The 19,046-nt window shown below is 63.9% G+C and overlaps 1 protein-coding gene across 6 annotated transcripts in view; it reads left to right on the top strand.

Annotated features, from left to right (window-relative positions):
• PIEZO1 (piezo type mechanosensitive ion channel component 1 (Er blood group)) overlaps positions 1–19,046 on the top strand; it is a 49,360-nt gene that overhangs the window by 4,994 nt on the left and 25,320 nt on the right. The window contains exon 1 of one of the 6 annotated variants that reach the window (XM_036993875.2): positions 8,426–8,450. The exons of the other annotated variants lie outside the window; for them this stretch is intronic. Within the exon in view, the coding sequence (XP_036849770.2) occupies positions 8,441–8,450 (10 nt within the window). The 5' untranslated portion in view covers positions 8,426–8,440. Of the gene's footprint in view, positions 1–8,425; positions 8,451–19,046 lie in introns of those variants that run through there. 6 annotated transcript variants of the gene reach the window in all.

Genomic DNA, 19,046 nt, shown 5'->3' with positions numbered 1-19,046 from the left:
TGTGCTGCGCCCTCACCTCTCTCTCTCTGGTCTCAGTTTCTTCACCTGTAAATGAGGCAATAAAAGCTTGCAGGCCGCTCCCAGGTCTCTGATCTCTTGGTTTCTACAGCTCCAGATGGGGGTGGGGTGGGGCAGCCCTCCCACGCGGAATCCTGGTGGGCGGGCAGCCCTAGAGTGCCTGCCCAGATGTGCCAACCGGCTGGCCTAGGCGCTGGCAGCCAGTGGCTGGCTGGCCGGGTCGGGCCTCCAGGGAGCCGTGTGGAAGGGGCCGCCTGACACTGGGGCCCTGTGCACACAGGGCTGCCCAGCCAGCCGCAGGCAGTTCCCAGGAACCGGGAGAGGAGCCCAGGGCCAAGGGTGCCAGCAGCCTGGCCCCCACCACCCGTCCACCACACACCACGCGTGCGCAGCCCGGCTCCTGTATGCTCCCGTGGGAACTTTTCCCTTCTCCCAAACTCATTCGAGCAGTCTCTGGTCCAGGCCTCGCGGGACTGCTCTGCGCAGGAGCCAGGGGCCTAGGTTCTGGTCCAGGGCCAGGGGTGGGGTGGCTGGGGCCCATCCTTCTGCCTTCATAACCAGGCTGAGGCTTTCACAGCTGTAAAGAGACAACTGAGTCCCCCCAGCCCCCAGGGTTTGGGTTCTGTAAGACCCTTGCTGTGTGTATTCATTGCAGCACTGTGCTACTGAGCACAGATGGGAAAGAAACAGTGCCACAAATAGTGCCATACAGAAAGGGGTCCCCAACTGATGCCACACACAAGGCGAGGCTGGGCAGGTGGGCGAGTGCCAGGCGGGGCCCCGTCTGCTGGAGGGAGAGACGGTGGTGGCCAGGCTGGGGAGGGGGCAAAGAAGGCAGCCATAGAGCCACAGCTCCCAGGGTGGGGCCCTCTGCCCCTCGAAGGGGCTGGGTGGGGGCCCTAGTGGATAGGGGTGCTGGGGGGAGTGCTGCATTTCCTTCTAGGCTTCAGTCCCATGGTGGTGGCCTGGTGGGGGGGGGGGCGGTGGCGGAGCTAGAAGGACCTGAGGCTTGATGCCGCTGACCTGCTTTGAATTTTTATTTTGCTTTAATTACACAAGTAAAATGAATGCCTTTGATAAGACTTGGGAGTTCAGTCGGTTAAGATTATGTTTCCTCTGAAGCCCTGAAGCCTGCAGGTCCCCTGTGCTCATGAGGAGGCCTGGTTTGTGGGAGAGGGTGGCGTTTCCCAGCCGCTGCTCTGGCCGAAGCAGAAGTATCTGCTGTGTGTGCCGCCACAGCCCCTCCGTGCCTTCTGGCCGGCGTCCTCGGTCTCCATGTGCCCACTCGGGCGGTCTTGTCACTCCAAGTCTTTGGACTGCAGACAGCACTGCCCGTGTGCAATGCCTCTGGGGGCAGGTGGGGGTCAGGAGCCCCCGTTCTGCAAATGAGCAGCAAGGCTGCGGCCTGTATTTGGCGGGCGCTGGGAGAGCTGCCCGGAGCTTGAGGGGCAGTGCTCTGTGCCCAGACCAGCCCCCAGTGACCCTAGGGCACCCTCAGGCCACCCACATCCCTGCAGGCCTCTGGGGGCCTTGCTGAGTGGGTGGGTCAATTTTCTGGTGTGTTTTAAAAACTTAATTGCTAGGTTTCCTCTTAACGGCCGGCTGTTTTCCAGGCTGCAATCTGCCTGCTGTTTTTCTCCATGAGTATATATAGCTGGGCCACTTCTCCATCCCAGCACAGGCTAAAGAGGGCCTGGCCTCTTCAGTCGCCTCCTGCGGTTTTCTTTGCCAGCAAATGGGTGGCTGCAATGGGCCCAAGCGCCGGCGGCCACTGTCGGGGGGCAGGCAGGGGCGGTGGGGAGGAGCTGCCCCTCGCAGGGGCTGTGGCTGGCAAGGCTGTGGCCTGCGGGGCCCAGGTGTGTTAGGCCTGCCTCTCCCTGCTCTCCTGAGGCCCCTGCCTTCAGGCACCCTTCCCGGGGATCCTCTGTGGGAAGACAGAACAAAAGTGCTATGGAAACAGAGTCCTGGGGCCTGCAGGGGCCACCGAAGGGGAGAGCTGCGTCCGGACAGGTGACCCTCTGGGGGAGAGCCGCCCCTCAGTCACTCCCTCCCTTTACTGGATTCCTGTTTACTGTTAAAGTGCCACTTACACCGACATATACTTACAGAACGTTAAAGGGAGGTTTTAAAAGGGGGAGGAAGCCCGCGGCGGCCGCCCTGACTCAGCTGTCTGCCCAGTCCCTTCTTTCCCGCCCGTGGGTGGCCTGGGACGGGGTGGCCGTCAGGACGAGCACCCGTGGGGGCATGCGGGCACCGGGCTTTGTGCCGCGCGTATGTCGCCCCTCCTGCGGGGCCTCCGTGTGGGGACAGGCCCCCGGCAGGCTGGCAGGGAGATCGCGGTCCCCGCGCAGCGCCGGCCCTCCAGTGCCGGTTCTGGGCCGTCCGTGTGCCCCTGACACATGGTCCGTCTGTTCTGTTGGTTCGGTGAGGCTGCTAGTTCCTCCCTTCTCGGCGGGCACACACTTCGATTGCATTCACGCCTACGCACGCGCGTTGCTGCGGGCCCAGGGGGCGGGGCTGCGGGCCCAGGGGGCGGGGCTGCGGCGCGAGGTTCTGCCTCTGGCTGGCGGGCAGGGCTGGGCGCAGGGCCAGGTTCGGCCGGTTCTGGCCTGACACGTGTCTTCTGCACCGTGATCCGCAGCACTGCCGCCGCTGCTGGTGACCTCTGACGTCTTCTGTGATGGGTCTCAAAGGTCTCCACTCACTTCTAAAAGTTGGGTTGTCTTGACTTGCGGCTGGTGGAGATTCCCCGTGGACCCCAGATGCCAGCTCTGTCCCAGCTGCTCACTGGTTCTGATCGTTCCCCTGCTGGCGTCAGCTTGAGGGCACTCCGTGGTGCAGCAGCCGTGGCCTGGCAGCGTGGCAGCCTGGTGTGTGGCAGCCTCAGTGCTTCCTGAGAGGGGTCTCCTGATTGCCCCCTGCCCCTCTCTGGTCCCCCCAGGACTGCCGCCTGCCTGCTCCTGTTCTGAGTGCCTGCATGGCTGGGACTGCTGTGTGGCCTCTGCTGGGCTGCCTGCTGGTGAACTGGGCGCCATTCAGCTGTGGCAAGTGATGGTCTGGGTATCCCGACGTCCTGTCCCCTGTTGCTCCCAAGGACACATGAGCATCTTGTGTGCCACCTGCCCCTCCCCAGGCAAACTCCCTGGAGCTGGACTGCCAAGCCCACACTTGCTGACATGGGCACAGCCTGGCCCTCTGTGTTGGACCTCTGGGGAGCCCTGTGTGGACCTCGCTCTCGCCACAGCTTCGGGAGGTGGGGGTGACTTTCCTCCATTCTTCCCCAATGAGCACCCCAGTGAGCACCGCCTAGGCCGTGGGCCTTGTTGTGTCCAGATGGCACCTCGCTCGGCCGTGCTAACTGCCTGCTTCCTCTCCATCCTCGGCCCAGCTGGGCCTGTTTCCTCATGCCCTGTGGGCAGGTGCTGCTTGCCCCCACAGGCCAGGTGGGGGAGTGGGTCCGTCTTCCCTGCCCGCTCCTTCCCTTGCTGCTGCTCTTATGTGGCCAGGGAAGTGGGCGTTGGCAGAGGCCGTGCAGTGTCCCATGCTACTGCTGGAGGCTGGGTTCCCTGATGCTCAGGGTCTTGGAGGGCACGCCCACCCTGCCGGCTCTGAGCCCTGCCTGGTGACCATCCTATCCCGCTGCAGGAGTGCATCCCAGCCCTTATCAGAGAGCGCAGACCTTCCTGGCCTGGGAGACGTGGCCACAAAGGGCCCTAATCTCCGAAGGTCAGAAGCGGGGGCTGGTGGTACCAAGGGACTTGTGGGGATGTGGGTGATCAGGGACAGAGGCCCTGTGCTAGCCCAGGGTGGCGCCTGTGGGGGCCCCCGTGGGGCAGCCTTACTGCCCTGGGAGCTGGTACCTGTGCTCGTTTGCTCTGCGTCCTTGTCAGGGACCCTTCCTGCCGCAGTTTCCTCATTCTGGCAAATGGACAGGTAACATGACATCATGAGAGTGATACTAGCCAGCACAGAGGCAGAACGTCAGAGCATTGTCTGGCCCGGAGGTAGCTCCATGCGGGGTTGAGGCCCTGGAGGGTGGGTAGTGAGCTTGGGGTCCAGTGTCCCTCTGTCCTTTGCCCATGGAAGCCAGAGGGATGCTGGGCGCACAGTAGCCAGGCCCAGCAAAAGGTGGCACCCACCTGCCAGCATCTGGCCGTCCATCAGGCCCAGCCCTATCACACTCTGGGGAACCTCCGGAGTGGCCTTCGACCCCTGGTGTGCAGGTGGAGACGCTCCAGCTTTGGGGGGTGGGGGTGACTTTCCTCCATTCTTCCAGAGTGAGGCCTGGCTCTTGGCCCCACATGGAGAGTCCCTGCCCTGCTCACAGTGTGTCAGGCCCCTCCCTGCCCCCTCATCTCTCCCCCCAGCCCCCAAACTGGGTGGGCAAGCCTCCCATCCCACAGTGCCCTGTTTGAGGGTGTCCCTCTCATCTTAAACTGGGGGGCTCCTGCCCCACCTCCTCTCAGTTTCCTGGCAAGAGGAAGGGGTGAAGGGCTGGAAGCCAAGTTCCTCACCAGGGCCAGGGTGGGGGATGCTGCCCTGGAAGCCTGCTGTGGATCTGGGGACCTAGCAGGGAGGAGGCCCCCGACCCCAAGGGCACAAGGCAGTTAGAGGAGTCATTGCTGCCCCCAGAGGGGGCTCCCTCCGGAAGACCCTGGGCTGAGCAGGCTGTAGTACATTCCAGAGCCAGGGAGACACAGCAGGTCTCCAAGGGGCTGACGCCTTGTGGGCGTCCTCAGGAGGCCCGCAGGCCGAGGCTTTGGGGATGAGGTGGGCCCTGTGGGGGAGGGCAGTGCTGCCAAAGGGCAAGGCAGGTGCATCTGGCCGGAGGAGCTTCAGACCTTTGTACCAGGTGACTGAGGGATGTGGGCAGGAGCTCTCAAGGGTCAGCAATGGCGTGGGGTCCCTGGAACAAGCATCTGGAGCCCTGTGCTGCTCCGTACAGGCCGCCAGACCCTTGGGTGAGACTTTGTGTGTGAGCGCAGGCCCTGGGGCTCGGCTCCACTTGTCCACGGCTGCTGGTGAACTGGGACTGGTCTCCTCACCCAGCTGTCCTCAGCGGGGGTCTGCTGCTTGCTTCCTCCTTCCAGACAATCCTGTCAGATGCGGCTCCAAGCCCTGGCTGTGCTGCTGGGCGCCTTGGGGCAAATTGCTCAGCCTCTCTGAGCCTGGAACTCTTCACCTCCTGGAATGGGACTGCTGGGGGCAGGACCGCTGGAGCTGGGCGCCCAGCACTGGCTCCCCTTCCCCTGGGGACCCTCTGTGCTGTAGGAGCGGGGCCTGCCCTGCTTGGCTGTGTGGCCCTTGGGGTGACCCACCAGGTGCCGTGGGTGGAAGCACCTCAAGGGGTTGCCCTGCATGCAGGTGGAGATGGGGCCGCCCCCCCACCCCCCCACCCCGTGATCTAGCTTTAGGTGTGACGACTGGCCTCTTAAACACCGCCTCTTGGAGCACAGGGCTGCCCATCATCCTGAAGCTGTCAGGGTGCGGTGCCCACCACCGCTGGGCACTTTAATTAAGGATCTCTTCACCAAAGCCCCCAGGCCTGAAGGGGCCTCCTGGTGAGGGACCAGGTGCAGAGGCCGGGCCTGGTGGGGCTGGGGACTGAGGATGGCACTTCACCCCATTCAGCCGGGTCTAGGGCTAGGACAGCAGCGGAGGCACCGTCTGGCCAACTTGGTGGGCTGCTGGCAGGGTCCCGGAGGAAGGGAGTGGCCCCAGCGGCCACATGCCCTTGCGCATGGCATGGAGCCCTGATGTGGTGGGCGCCCACCCCGTCTGTCCTGGCTCAGCGTGTCAGCAGTGGGGGGAATGTTTTCGGGTGCCTTCCTGAGGAGGGGCATATGGACCGCTTGCCACCTCCTGCCCTGTCACCAGCCTTGGCCAGGAAGCCCCAGGGTACAGGGCTCAGCCTCCTGGGACAACTGCCTGCTCTCAGCACAGGGCTGCCGGAAGGATCAACACAGTGGGGCCCCGAGTGCCTAGCACATGGCCACCGAGCCCCTAGGATCCCAACAGGGCCTGGGCAGGAGCCACAGAATCAGCTTGAGGATAAGCAAGTGCCCAGCTGGGGAGGATGAACCAGAAGTCGGCCATGGGGCTGTGTCACCAGCCACATCAGGCTGGCGTCTGCACGGAGGCCTGGGCATGCTCCCGCGGGAATGTGTCGGGTTACCCAGAGCCTGTAGTCGGGCTCCCACAGGGTCCGGCCAGGCCCCGGCTTCAGGGATGTGTGCCTCTGGCCGGCAGGGGGGTGGGAAGGGACCCCAGCATGAGGGTGTCTGTGGGGGCGTGTCCCTGGCCTCGAGGAACTGTCCTCTTGGGAGAGACACCCTGGCCAGTGCCTCCCAGAGGAGCCTTTGGCTATCAGAAGTGCAGGAGTGCAGCCCCAGGTGGGCGTGAGCAAGTGCTGGGGTTAATAAAGGAGGCAGTGCCGGCACCAGGACCACGCGGTCAGGGCCTGTGCTGACCCGCCAGCAGCTCCCCTGGGGCGTCCCGCTCGGCAGCCTCTGTGGCACTTGGGGTTGGTGTCCCCATTTTACAGGTGAGGAGACTGAGGCTCAGAGGGGCCACGCAGCCTGTAGAAGTGGAGCCAGGCCTCCAGCCCAGGCAGTCTGATTCCAAAGCCAAGTCATGTGGCCGCAGGGCCAGGAGCCAGCAGTAGGTCCTCAAAACTTCTGGCATCCCTGGCGCTTTCTGAGTCGCTCATTCTGGGTGACAGGTGCCCTCCAGCAAGTTGGCACGGCCTTCTGGGAGCAGGGTCCAGCTCACATGGTGGGCGAATGAGGCTGGCCGCTCTCACCGCCTGGAGGGGTCCCCGGAGACGGGGGGTTGAGGGCCGGTGCCGGGGGGCAGCTCTGCGCCGGGAGTGGCGCTGGCAGGGCACAGGCTCTGCCACTTAGGGCCAGGGAGGCCTCGCCTTGTGGGGACCCCTTCCTCGGCCTCTCGGGACCCCTGCAGACATGTACTGCTCGCTTCGCTGTTAGGAATTAGATTAGTTTTCCATAAAAACAGGATGTGGTGGCGAGCCTGTAATGTTGTCCCCGCTCTTATGCCTCTTTTTCCAGGAACTGAATGTATAGCTTTAGCCAGGACCGCCCTGTCCCCGGCCGCCGCCTCCCCCAGGGTGCAGGGAAGGCTCTCTGCTCCTAAGTGGCTGCTTGGTTGCGTCTGCGCCCCTCCGGGGAGCTGGTTCCCTGCCAGAGCCGGCACCCTAGCACTGGGGACTCCTCCCGTGGGGGTCCAAGAGCACAGCATGGGGAAGGGGTTGCATGGCGCCCTCTGGGAGTCCGCTAGGCTGGGCGGACCCTGGGCTACGGGCTGTGCCTCTGCAGAACTGCAGCGGCTCGAGGTCCACTCTGCAAGCCTGGGCTGGGGGCCCATTGACTTGGGGTGGGGAGAGCTGGGCGGGGCACAGAGACGCTTTAGGAAGGGGTCCAGCAGTCACAGAGCCTTAGGCATGCATGGGAAAGTTGGGACATGTGAGGGAGTGTGGGCCTTGTCCTGCGGGGGACCCGAGTACAGAGAGGAGCTGGGGACTGAGCTGCAGTGCCCTGGGCCCCCCTCCCTGCTCAGAGTCCTGAGGGGCTGCTGCCCGCGATTAAAGCCAGCTCTGTCACTCACTGACCAGAGGCTTTGGCTTATGACCTGCAGGGACCTCCCCTCCTCTGTGGGCAGACAGCCGTGGGACCCCCCACTTCACCGTGGCTTGCTGTCCAAGTGAAGGCCCTGGAGCCGTGGCTGAGGGGTTGGTGGCTCTGCCCTCCGCAGGCACCTGAGAGAGATGGTGGGTAGGTGGGTGGGTGGAGAGCAGGGATTTCCAGCAACACTGACCCCTCCCTGCTCAGCCAGTTGGCAGCGGGCTCAGGCTTCATGCCTCAGTGTCCATGGAGGGAGAAAGCCCCAGGCCTGCGTCTGCTGAGGGTCAGGGCCTGCCGCCTTCCACCCTCTTCCCAGACTCCAGGCTTGTGCCTCCGGCAGGTCCACCTCAGTGAAGCAGCCGGGCCCTCTGTGTTCTGGTCTCTTGGGAACTGGGAGTGGCCAAGATGGGCTCGTGGGCTCCTGGGCCTGTGGAGCTCCGAGGTGGGCACAGGACCTGGCCTGGGAAGGCCAGTGTGCTTGGAAGTCACTTTGGTTCCTCCGGCTCCAGGCAGTCCACAGCCACCAGCCTGGAATGCCCCAGAGTGCCCAGGATGGAATTCCAGAACGCAGAAGTGACTATTTCCTGGAAGGATGTCCTGAAATTCTTGAGTGTTTTTTTCTAGAGGAGGGAAGAGGAATTGTGGGGAGATAAGCAGAGGGCAGTTCAGCTCAGCCAGTGAAGTTTAAGACACTGCAATACACCCTGGCTGGAGAGACGATACCCGAGGGAACGAACTATTATCGCTTTCTGTGCTTTTCTGCATCTAAACACCTTTTGGAAATGAAGGGTGGTGAGTGTCACATGAGCCGGGCAGCAACATTCCACGCAGAGGAGAAAATACTGCCTACTCTGGGCCGGTTGGAGCCCAGGGGTCAAGCCTGGCGAGGCCACAGCTACGTGGCCAGGACTGTGCGGTCACCCCCTGCGTGTGGATGCCCAGAGCAGCGTGCTGGGTTTGTGTTCCAGTGGCTGGTTTCCGGGGGTGGGGCCAGGCGGTTGTTATGAGCTGCCAGTGTTGATTTTTCCCCTGGTCACTTCACAAAGTTGTTGAATTTCCAGAAAATGTGTGGGGCCCCCAGCACCCTGCCTGCCCCAGCCCTGCAGCTGCACAGCTGTCAAGAGCAGCCGTCTGGACCCAGACCTTGGAAGCAGGCAGGCCGGTGCAGAACCTGGAAACTGGGCGGGTCAGTCAGGGCTCTCCAGAGACACAGCTGTGGAGTGTAGGTGGACAGATGTACCTTCTGTAAGGTGTATACAGACACACGTATTTATACGGGCACCCAGACCTGTGAGGGAGGGAGAATATTTGGTTTAAGGAATAGGCTCACCCAGCTGTGGGGCTGGCAAGTCTGAAATTTGTAGGGAGGCCCAGCAGGCCGGGAATTCGGGCAGGAGATGATGTTGCAATGTTGAGTCCAAATTCCACAGGGCAGCAGGCTGGAGAAGCCCTGCTTCCCCGGGTCCTCCATCTGATTGGCTGTGGCCCACTCACGTTACGGAGGGTCTTGCGCTTTACCCATTTCCTGATTCGAATGTTAATCCCATCCAGCAGTACCCACAGATAAAATGAGCCACCGCAGCCAGCCGGCCCGTCGTAAGGCCCCCAGCCAGCCTGCTTCTGGGGAACGGGGCATGCTTATCTGCAGGCCTGACCCAGAACTCAGCAGCCTCGCCCATAAGGAGACACAAACCAGGCTGTCCACGGACAGCGCTCTGAGGACCTGTCGCCGGCCTTCCTCTAGCTGTGCTTGCGCAGTCACACCTTCGTGGCACGCCTTCAGGGCAGGCACCGTGCAGGGGCTGGCATCCCCGGGGAGCAGGATGCTCGTGGGTCAAGGGCCCTGTTGTCCCATTTCACTGAAGGGGAAACAGGCACCGGGGGCCGGTAGCGCAGGGACTGAAATGGACACAGTGAGGGCCACCCTCCCTCCTACGTGGCCTCCCTATTCTGTCCACCTAGCTCCCTCAGCTGAGGGGAAGTCAGGGCCCACCCGCACCTGCCAGCAGGGGGTGGCCAGGTGGCATTCCTCCTGAGGTCCTGGGGAAGGGGCCCTGTTCTCCTGTGACCAGGCTGGACAGGCTGAAAGGTTTGGGAGCTTGGCTAGCTGAGTCACAGGGCGGGGGCCTTGAGTCAGCACCCCAACACTGTGTCCCGGGCCCAGAGCTGGGGAGACGTGTGCACCATGTCCAGCGTGGACCCCTACATTTGGAAAGGTGGCCCTGGCCCCAGGGGTGGCCCCTGGAAGGCCCAAGCAGCCCAGAATCTCCTCAGAAGCCCGGGGTGCTGAGGGCCAGTCCTGACGTAGGCGCCATCTCTGTGCTCGGGCGAGGGTGGGTTTGCAGGGAGGCGGCAGCCTGGGGGCCAGCGGACACGGTGGCTCCCACCATCCAGCACTTAATGAGAAAGGGAGGTCTTTGCTCCTCAAGGGGGTCCCAGCTATGCCGTCAGGTTGGACGCTGCGCGTGGGAAGACAGGCCGTGACGAGTGCATGGTGGTGAGTAATTGTGTTGCTGCTCTGTCTGAGCTGGGAAAACGGCACGCCTGTTTCCTGCCGGCTCTCGAGGTGATCTTCTGGAGTGTGGGTTCCCGGAGGGTATGCCACAGCAGAGGCTGTCGGGCCCGCCCCACCCATCTGGGTGAGCCTGAGAATCTGCATTGCCACCAAATTCCCAGGTGTTGCCCGGCAGCCCCACTTTGGGGACCACAGCTCTGCAGTATGGGCCACGTTGAAATCTGTATGGTAAGAACTTGACGGGAAACACTGCCGCCTGCTGCTTGGCAGGGACCCTGAGGGAGGTCCAGGCTCCCGTGACCAAGGCCCAGACTGTGTGTGTCTCGTTAAGCCATGTCGCTGGGCGGCTGGCTGGCTGCCCCTCCCAGGTCTCCTGCGAGTGCCCTGTGCGTGGCTACCCCAGGGCCTTTGCACTAGCCTTTCCTCTCTGGCACTTCCAGCCCCATGCTCCCTGCAAGGAGATGGCCTCCCTGGGGACTCATCTAAGCTGCACCGCTGGCTGGCTCCTGGGAGGGCTTTGTGCCCCCAGGAGACAGCGCACCCCAAGGGCAGCCCTCTGGCTCCTTGATCCTCTGCGCTTTGCCGGGTCTGCGACCGCACCTGACATGATGGTCTGGTCCATGAGGGTGTGAACAGGGCCCTGCAGCCAAGGTGGCCCACGTCCTGACTCACTGCGCTGGCTGCTGGGGCTCGAATCTCAGTGCCGGCCGTCCTTTGCCCTTTGCTGGGGGATTGAAGGGCCACCCCTGCCCCGGCGCCTGGGCAGCTGCAGGTAGGGCTGCTGAGGGCAGGAAAGGCCCCTGATCTGGAGATCAGGACTGGGTGGGTTCTGCGCGTGGGAGAGGCTTGTGGTGACCTGGGTGGACAGGCTGTGGCCCAGCTCAGGAGGGTCCCTGTTTCACAGCCGCCGTTTCAGGTGCCTCTGCCAGGCTGCCTCTGGGGAGCCTATCACGGCCGCAGAGCCTCTTGTTTGCCCAGAGCCCAACACCAAGCCCTTTCTCTCTCCTCACATGGCCCAGAGACCACGGGCGCTCAGGATCACAGAGGGCAGGAGGGCCTCCTCCCTCAGAACGCGGAGCAGCTCCGGCTGAGGGCGCCGCTCCTTGGTTTTAAATGAAATCTGGGTCCTGGAGCGGCACCCTGCCCCCTCCCCCCACTCCCCCCTGATGCTCAGGAGAACCCCCCAGCGGACCCCCCAGCCCCTCATGTGCCCATCTCAGGAGAGCCTCTCTGGCTCCCGGGGGCAGGCCCACCGGCCCACCCTCCGAGCTCTCACCTCGCTGCTCAGCACTGCCCCCGTGGGCCCCCCCGGGGGATGGCCAGACACCTGCCGACCTGAGTCCTGTCTGGGGGCTGCTCGCCTGGAGCCGAGCGTCGGTCCCGTGCCCTGGCAGGCCGAGTGTGGGCTGTGCTGCAGGTGGTGGGGCATGCCCGCTGGGGGATGGGTCAGGAGGAGCAGGGGGGAGCGGCTGTGAGGAGCTGGTGTGATCGGAACCAGCCTGGGTTGGGTCCCCGGGAGCACTGGAAGACTGCGGGAGGCCATGATGTCCATCCGGGGGTCTGGCCGGGCCCCTTGTGACTCATTTTCCGAATCTGTACCATGCACCAGCAGCCTCTTATTGGTGCTCATGGGGTGCAGTGAGGACCCCATATGGCCAGTCACTGCACGGGGCCTGTTCTTCGCAGTCTGGGGGCAACTCAGCTGGGAGCCCCTTTCCTGGAGGCTGCAGGGGGTCCTGCCTGCCCCTTGGGGGTCTTCGTGGCAGGGGTCCAGGAGCACAGTGGCCTGAAGATCCAGTGAGAGCTGACCCTGGACAGGGCTGACCCACTGGGAGGCTTGGAGGGCACCAGCCCCCCACTCCCATGTGTGGCGGGACGGCTGGCTTCCTGTGCCAGCCACTGGCCTTCGGGGCCCTGTGGCGTGCTCTGTGTCACCCACCTGTGCCTCCCCCAGCCGTGGCCCCTTCCTCAGCCAGACCCTAGGCTGCAGCCTGGGTCAGGTGCAGACCACATCTGGGTGGTGGTGTGTCCATAAAAGGCTCCAATACTGGACACCCGGCCTTCCCGCCTGTTGACCTGCAGGCAGCAGTCCACAGAGATGGCTGTGCAGATAAGGCCTGACCTGGGTGGGGGTGGGAAGGGCACGAGGCTCCCTGTGCAGGGAGGTCCCTCCTGTGGAATGTGGCCCCACCCGCACCCTGGAATCTGGCCGCCTCTGTGTGAAGAGTTTCCCACTGAGGCAGGTGGCCTGGTGCTGCCCTTCAGGCAAACAGGGCACATGACACCTGACAGACGCCCACTTTCCAAACAGTGGGCCCCCTGACCACTGCTGTTCTCCAGGGGAGCTCAGCGGGTCCCGGTCCCAGTCCTGGAGCTCTGATGTGAAAGGAATGGTCCCCAGCAGGGAAAGGGGGCTCCCAGCAGTGCCGGGCACCTTTGCTGATGGCTGAGTGTGGCTGGGAGGCCGGTCAGGCTCTGAACCGCCCGGCGCTGTCCAAGCCCGCGGGGTGGGCGGGGCTGAGGGAGGCCCCTGGGGGTGCCTCGTCCCTCAGTGCCTGGCCAACAGTGGCCGTGAGGCGCCCCCAGTCCTGAACACTCCCCATAGCTTCACAGAGCTGGTGGTGTGGGGAGGGCCTGGCTGTCGGCACCCTCCCCCCAGTGGGGCAGGTGAGCTGTCCAGCCGAGGGTCCTGGACACGGTGTCAGTTGAACCCTCCATGGTACCCGGCTTGTGGCTGGGCTCCAAGTAGCAGCCACGTGCCCAGGCCTCCCCACATGCCCACATGTGGCTCTTTGACCTCTGTCCTCCACTGACTTCAGGGAAGGCAACCCCCTTTTCCACCGTGGGAGGTTCTTGGAGCTCCAGAAACCGATTTTCCCTGCACCCGCGGCCTGTGCCAGCGCGCTCTGTCCGCGAGGCGGGGCAGGGACTGCTGTGTGCGGTCCTCCCCAGTGCCTGTCCCATGTGTTGTGGAGCAAAGCCCCTCAGATGCCGGAGCTGGGAAGGGACTGAGGCCCAGGGGGCCAGGCCCCACAACAAGGTGGTTTCTGGCTGAAGGTGTGGTGGGGTCTCGGTGGGTATGCCGAGCACGTTTCATGGAGTGATGAGCAGTGGAGGGCTGCTGAGGGCCTGCTGGCCGTTCTGGGTTGCAGTGTGGTGGGTGAGGGGGCCTGGCAGGCCAGATCCCCTTGGCTTCACTTCCCGCCCCACCCCCAAGCTCTCCCAGGGTCCCCACGTGCCAGAGGCTCAGACACCAGGCCATGCCGCCAGTGCTGACCCCGTCCACAGTCTTTGCCCCCAAGCGTGGGGGCCGCTCTGGGATGGGTCGAAGCCCTCCGTTGGCCCGAGTGCTGGGGGGCGTAAGGCCCTGCTGCCAGGGCGGCTCCAGAGGGCAGGGGACAGCCCATGCCCGGCTGCTCCCTCTGCCACGTCCGGCCCTTCTTTCTCCCCTTCTTGTGCCCCCACCCCTGGCAGAAGCTGGCAGGGAAGTGTTTATGGCTTTCTCCTCCCAGCCAAATAAGGCAGGGTGAGTGTTCCCCAGAGACAGCGGGCTGGGGTGGGTGGCCAGGCCTTGGGTCAGGACCCCCGTGCTGGCAGCTGTCATCGGGGGCCTCTCAGCCTCCCGCCCCCGGGCCCCGGCTGGCCTCCGAGGAGCTTCTTCCCCTGGAGCAGAAGGCCTGAGATGTGCCTGCTGGGCCAGGGGGCCCTGGGGACGCAGGTGGCTGCTGTCCTCTCTGCCTCCAGCCCTTCTGTGATCTGTGTCCCCCCATCTTTGTCCTTTTGGGGAGCTCGCTGCTAAGCAGGGAGGCCTCGCACTCAGGCCCCAGGCCCCGTGCACAAGTCAGTGTGGCGAAATCTTGGTGTAGACCTTCTGGGCCTTTTCCTACATTTACATACACACATCCTGTTTCTGTTTTAATTTTAGTCTTTCTTAAGAGGAATCATCATGTGCATGGATGGCTGTCTGCCTGTGGTGTTCAGAGTGCCTTAGGGCCCGGCCCGTGGTAGCCCTCCTACTATGTGCCGGGTCCTGGGGGGCTGTTACCACCCCTCCTGCTTACCCACTGAGGAAACTGAGGTACAGAGGGCCATCTCCTGCAGTGCTGGGCAGCCGAGGGTCCCGGTCCCTCGTGCGGCTCTGTGCCGCCCCTCCAGACAGTCACCTGTGGCCCAGGCCCTGGGGCTTCGCCCCACAGGAGGAGGAGGAGGCGGCCAAGTGATGCTGGCTGCCCCCCACTCCATCTCCTCTGTGTGCCAAGGTCCTGGCCACCCCCAGCCGGGGGGCAGCTCTGCCCTGACCCCGAGGTCCCACGTCAGCCCTGCTGGCTATGCCTCTCGCCCTGCTGCCCCTCATGCCTGCACGTCCGGCCGACCCTCCCTGCCCCACTGTCCCCTGCAGGCTGTCCTGTGGGGCTGGCCTGGGGGTGGCCCTCACCCTCCGCCATCTGCACTGGGCCACCTGGATCTGCGCCATTTCTGGGGAAGCGCTGGTCCCTGGGACTCAGCGTCTCATCTGCCAAGTAGAGCTGAGGACGGTGACAGTGGTGCCGTGGCATGTCCACCCCCGTCCAGGCCTCGCCCTGTCCTGGGCCACTGTCCTCCTGGCCCCTGAAGCTGACTCAGCCTCACATGGGAGACTGGCCGATCAGTCCCGGTCCCGGGAGGGCCCTGCCTGTGCCGCCCCAGCCCTGCGCCGCCTTCCTGCCCCCTGACCTGCAGTGAGGGCCTACGGTCGCCCTGCAGATGGCACTGAAAACACCTGCCTCCGTGTCGCTGTGAGGACCCCTCAGCCCCTTGTGCTGTGTGGGGCTTGGTTCACCCCTCTTTACAGGTGGGGAAACCGAGGCTCGGCTCTCCTGCAGGAGAGATGGGGTGGGAAGGTGGAGAGAATCCCAGAACCTGGCACAGGCCAGGCTCAGGGGACACATCCCAGGAACCGCATGCTGAGCAGTGCCCTGGGTCCTCAGCAGGCCCGTCCCCCTGTGGTCAAGGCCACTGTGTGCGTGGGGCGCCCCACAGCATGGTGTGCAGTCCTGGATATTCATGGCTTTCTGCACTGACCCCACCTGCCCCCCTTCCTGACCTGGCCCCGCCTAGACGAGGGCAGCCTCTGCCTCTTCTGGCCTCATCCCCTCATCTGCAGGAGGGGGCACCGGCAGGCTTGTGGTGGGTAGGGTCTGTGAAGGGTTAAGTATGTGCTGGAGGTGCTGGCGGTAGGGAGCCCTTTCCTGCCCGGCTTTCTCTTCCCATTGTTCCTGGCAGGAAAAAGCATTTCCTCCATGAGGTCACCAGCCCAGGCAGCTAAAAGTGGGGGGGTCGGGGCTGCCTGGGCAGGGCAGGCCCAATACTTCTTAGGACACCTTGGGTCCCCACCTCCTCTCCAGCTGAGCGTCTTCCTTCTCTGCTGGAGCCTGGGGCTGCCCCACAACCTCCTCTGGCCTTCAAGGCTGGAAGCAGAGTCACCTCCTCCAGTCAGCCTGCTCTGATGCCCGGGGCCTCCCTGGCATGTGGTCCAGTGAGGCCCTGCCCAGGGCACCGAGACCAGCACCCTCGGTGGCTCCAGGGACTGTGGACAGATAGGGCGCTCTGAAGGCACTGGGTGTGGGGCCCGGCTGAGTGGCCAGGAAAGCCCTTCCCTCTGAGAAGCTCTGCCTCACTGGGACAGCAGGGGTGTGAGGGCGGCTGCTGAGGCCGGTCCCCCTCGGCTCCCCCGCTGGCCTGGGGTCGCTTGCTCTGCTGGCTGGCCCCTCGCCTCATCCCAGTCCCTGGTTAAGGGAGAGGCATGATGGGCTGGGGGCCTAAGCCCCTACTCCTTCCCCACCCACTGGGGCCGGGAGCCCACGGGCCCAGCCCTCCCTGTTCATGTCCCCTGGGCCAGCCTCCAGGACTGTCCAGGTGCCACGTGCCTGGCAGGGTCAGGAGGCCCACAGAGGCTGGCCCACCTCACAGCCTGTCTCTGGGCGAGCTGGCGTGCTCTGGCAGGCCGGGTGTACCCTGAGACACCCCAGGGCCCCTGGGATCGCTGGAGCGTCCTCGTGTGTCGGCAGGACGCCCACTTCCTAGGTGCGCGCAGCTTTCTCTCCAGCTCCACTCTGTCCCCGGAGCCTAGATGGTGCCTCCTGCCACACGGCCAGCTGTGTGCACATGGGTGAGTGGCAGGCTGGGGGCCGGAAGGAAGACCCCGGAGGTGTCGTCAGCCACTCCGAAAGTGGACCTTGTGTGGGCTGTGGCACATGGCGGGCCCCCCCTCCCCAGAGCAGGGCAGTGCCGTCCCCAGAGCCTGGCAGCAGCCCGCCCACCATGCCCACACTGGGGCTGAGGGCCAGTCCCTCCCAGGTGCTGCCCATGCCCCGACCCTGCCCTCTGCCTCTCGCCTGCAGTTTCATGCTTTTGGCAGATGGAGCTTCTGGGAGAGTCTTTGCTCCTGTTCTGCCTGGAGTGAGACATCGGGGAGGTGCGGGCCGCACACCTCGGGGCTCTCCCGGCAGCAGTGGGCGGGCTGGGGCTGCGCCTGCCTCTCGCTCCTGGTTTCTGAAGCCCCTCACTCATTTCAGAGGCTCTTTGTTTTGGTAAAATGCACAGAACACAAAAGCCGTCATCGGAACCATTTTTAAGGGTACAGCGCAGTGCGTTCTCCATATCCTGCAGCCACCACCACACACACACCGCCTCCCTGTGTCCCCGGCCTGGCCTCCAGGTCTGCTGAAGGAGCCAGGCCAGGAGAGCAGGGCACAGAGCTGCCAGCCTGGCCCTCCTTCGGGGTCGTGCCCTGCCTCCTGGAGCTTCCCGCTCCTGCACCACATTTGAAGCCTGTCATGGGCGTTTGAACATGGTCTCCGGGGCACACATGCTCCCCAGCTAGGCGTCCCTGGCGGGGCGGAACTCGAGTGCCTCTGGGCAGGGCCCTGCAGAAGAGGTCCTCAGAGAAAGGGTAGGTGGATGGGCGGGTGGAAGGGCAGGCAGATGGACAGGTGTGCTGGCTGGATATCGCCTGGCTGGGAAAGCGCGCTCCAGGCTGGTACAAAAGGGGAGAGTGGCACCTTCTGGGGACGAACTGGGGCTGGCTGACAGAGGCAGAGGGCAGTCGCCAGAACGCACAGCTCTGGGAAACAAAGAGCTTTTGGTGCCTTTGCTCTAAATGCACTTCCCTCCTGCCTCTTGGGCCACATCAGATTGATTTTTTTTTAATGAAAGTACATAATTGTTGAAAAAGTTTAGCTTTTGAGTTGCGCTGACCGCTGTGGCCAGAAGAGGCGACATCTTAGCTTCAGGGACGATTTCCAGGGGAGTGCAGTGCCGCGGTGTCCGTGGGACAGCGCCTGGGCCCTTCCACCCAGGCCCACGTCAGCCCGGCGTTTCCTCACTGCTGGGCCGGCAGAAGGGCCTGGGGTTCAGCAGGGGGCACTGAGCCCCGGGTCCCGGCCCTGCCCAGGCATCTCACACCTGCGGGTCACTGTGACCTTCCTGACCGCGCTGCTGGCAAGGACCGTGATCACCCCTGTGGTGCAGGGTGAGACCCGAGGCCCAGAGGGCGAGTTGTCTGCCACCCCGTCTCGTCCTTGCATTGCCTGAGCTCTTGGTCGGGTCCCAGGCTTGGTGAAGGTGGACTTGGAGGGGCTCCGATGAGCCGGGCTGTGCTTCCCCCAAGGGACACCAGGGGGATGGGGTGTGGCTTGGCGAGGACGCGGGGCAGGTGGAGGTATGGGCAGCCCCCAAGCCCTGAAGGGGCTGTGGGCCTGGCTGTGGGTCAGATGCTGGCCGGGGCCCTAGGGTCCAAGTGCCCTCATCCCTTCTCGGGAGTCCAGTGAAGGCCCATCTGAATTGCAAGGGGCCACCTGAGGGAGAAAGGTGCCATCGCCACCAGCCCGTGCCCGGCAGCTGGAGGCTGTGGGGAAGGCAGGCGCCCTCCGGGCTTGGAAGGCCTCTCCCAGAGGGCGTTTGCTCTCCCTGGCTCCGTTCACGGGGGAGACGACCTGGCTGGTTTATTTTTAGCATGCCCCACTTGGCCATCGGCCCCCCACTGGATGCCCATGTGACCACATCTGCAACTGAGTGCCAGTCAGCTCGTTTCAGCCCTGGCTGTCCAGACACTGCCAGGTGGAGGTCCAAGTCACTGCTGAGCTCACAGTGGGGCCTGAGGAGCAGAGGGCAGCTGCTCAGGAGATTGCGTGGGCCTTTGTCTTGTACCTGGTGGTGGGAAGGAGAGGAGAGGGGCCCTTCCTTCTGCTCAGGACAGACTCCGGGCTACAGGGGTTGTTGCAGAGTGGATGAACTTGTGGTGGGTCTGGTGCCACAGCGTCTGTGGTCCTCCTGGGCCTGGGCGGGCAGGGCTGGGTCTTCCTGGGCCCACTTGCTGGTGGCTGGGACTGAGGGGTATAGCGGGTGGAGGGTCTGGCTCTGGGGCCTCCTGGTGGTGCCCATGAGCTGCTGGCCCCTTGGGACTGTGTAGGGCCCCCCAGGAAGGCTCAGTGAGCCCCCGGCTCCCTGCATCAGGACGCACGATACTTCTCCTGTTGTTTTCCGACAGCCCTCTGTTCCGGGGGGCAGGCCAGGCCCTCTCTTCCCCACCGCTGTCCTCTGCCCAGGGAGCTTCCATCTGCACAAGTCTTAGGAAAGTACCCACCATGCAGGAAGGCGTGTTGAGTTGATGAGAGAGGAGGCGGGAACAAGCTCCTGGCACCTGGCGACTCTCAAAGGCGGGAGGGGAGATGGGCTGGGCCGGTGGCACCCTGGCTCAACAGTACTTAAGGTTCAGAGGGCTGGGCCCCAAAAGCCAATCGTGCTGTGTGTTAATTTAAGATAGAAAATATTGTAAAGGAGAAAACAAGTAGGAAAATCAGCCACAACCTCGGTGTGGACACCGCGGGTGGCAT

Source organism: Manis javanica, chromosome 17 (assembly GCF_040802235.1).
Source record: "Manis javanica isolate MJ-LG chromosome 17, MJ_LKY, whole genome shotgun sequence".
In the NCBI taxonomy this organism is placed as follows: Eukaryota; Metazoa; Chordata; class Mammalia; order Pholidota; family Manidae; genus Manis; species Manis javanica.
Note: the sequence above shows the minus strand (reverse complement) of the source record. Positions and strands in the feature narration are given on the sequence as shown.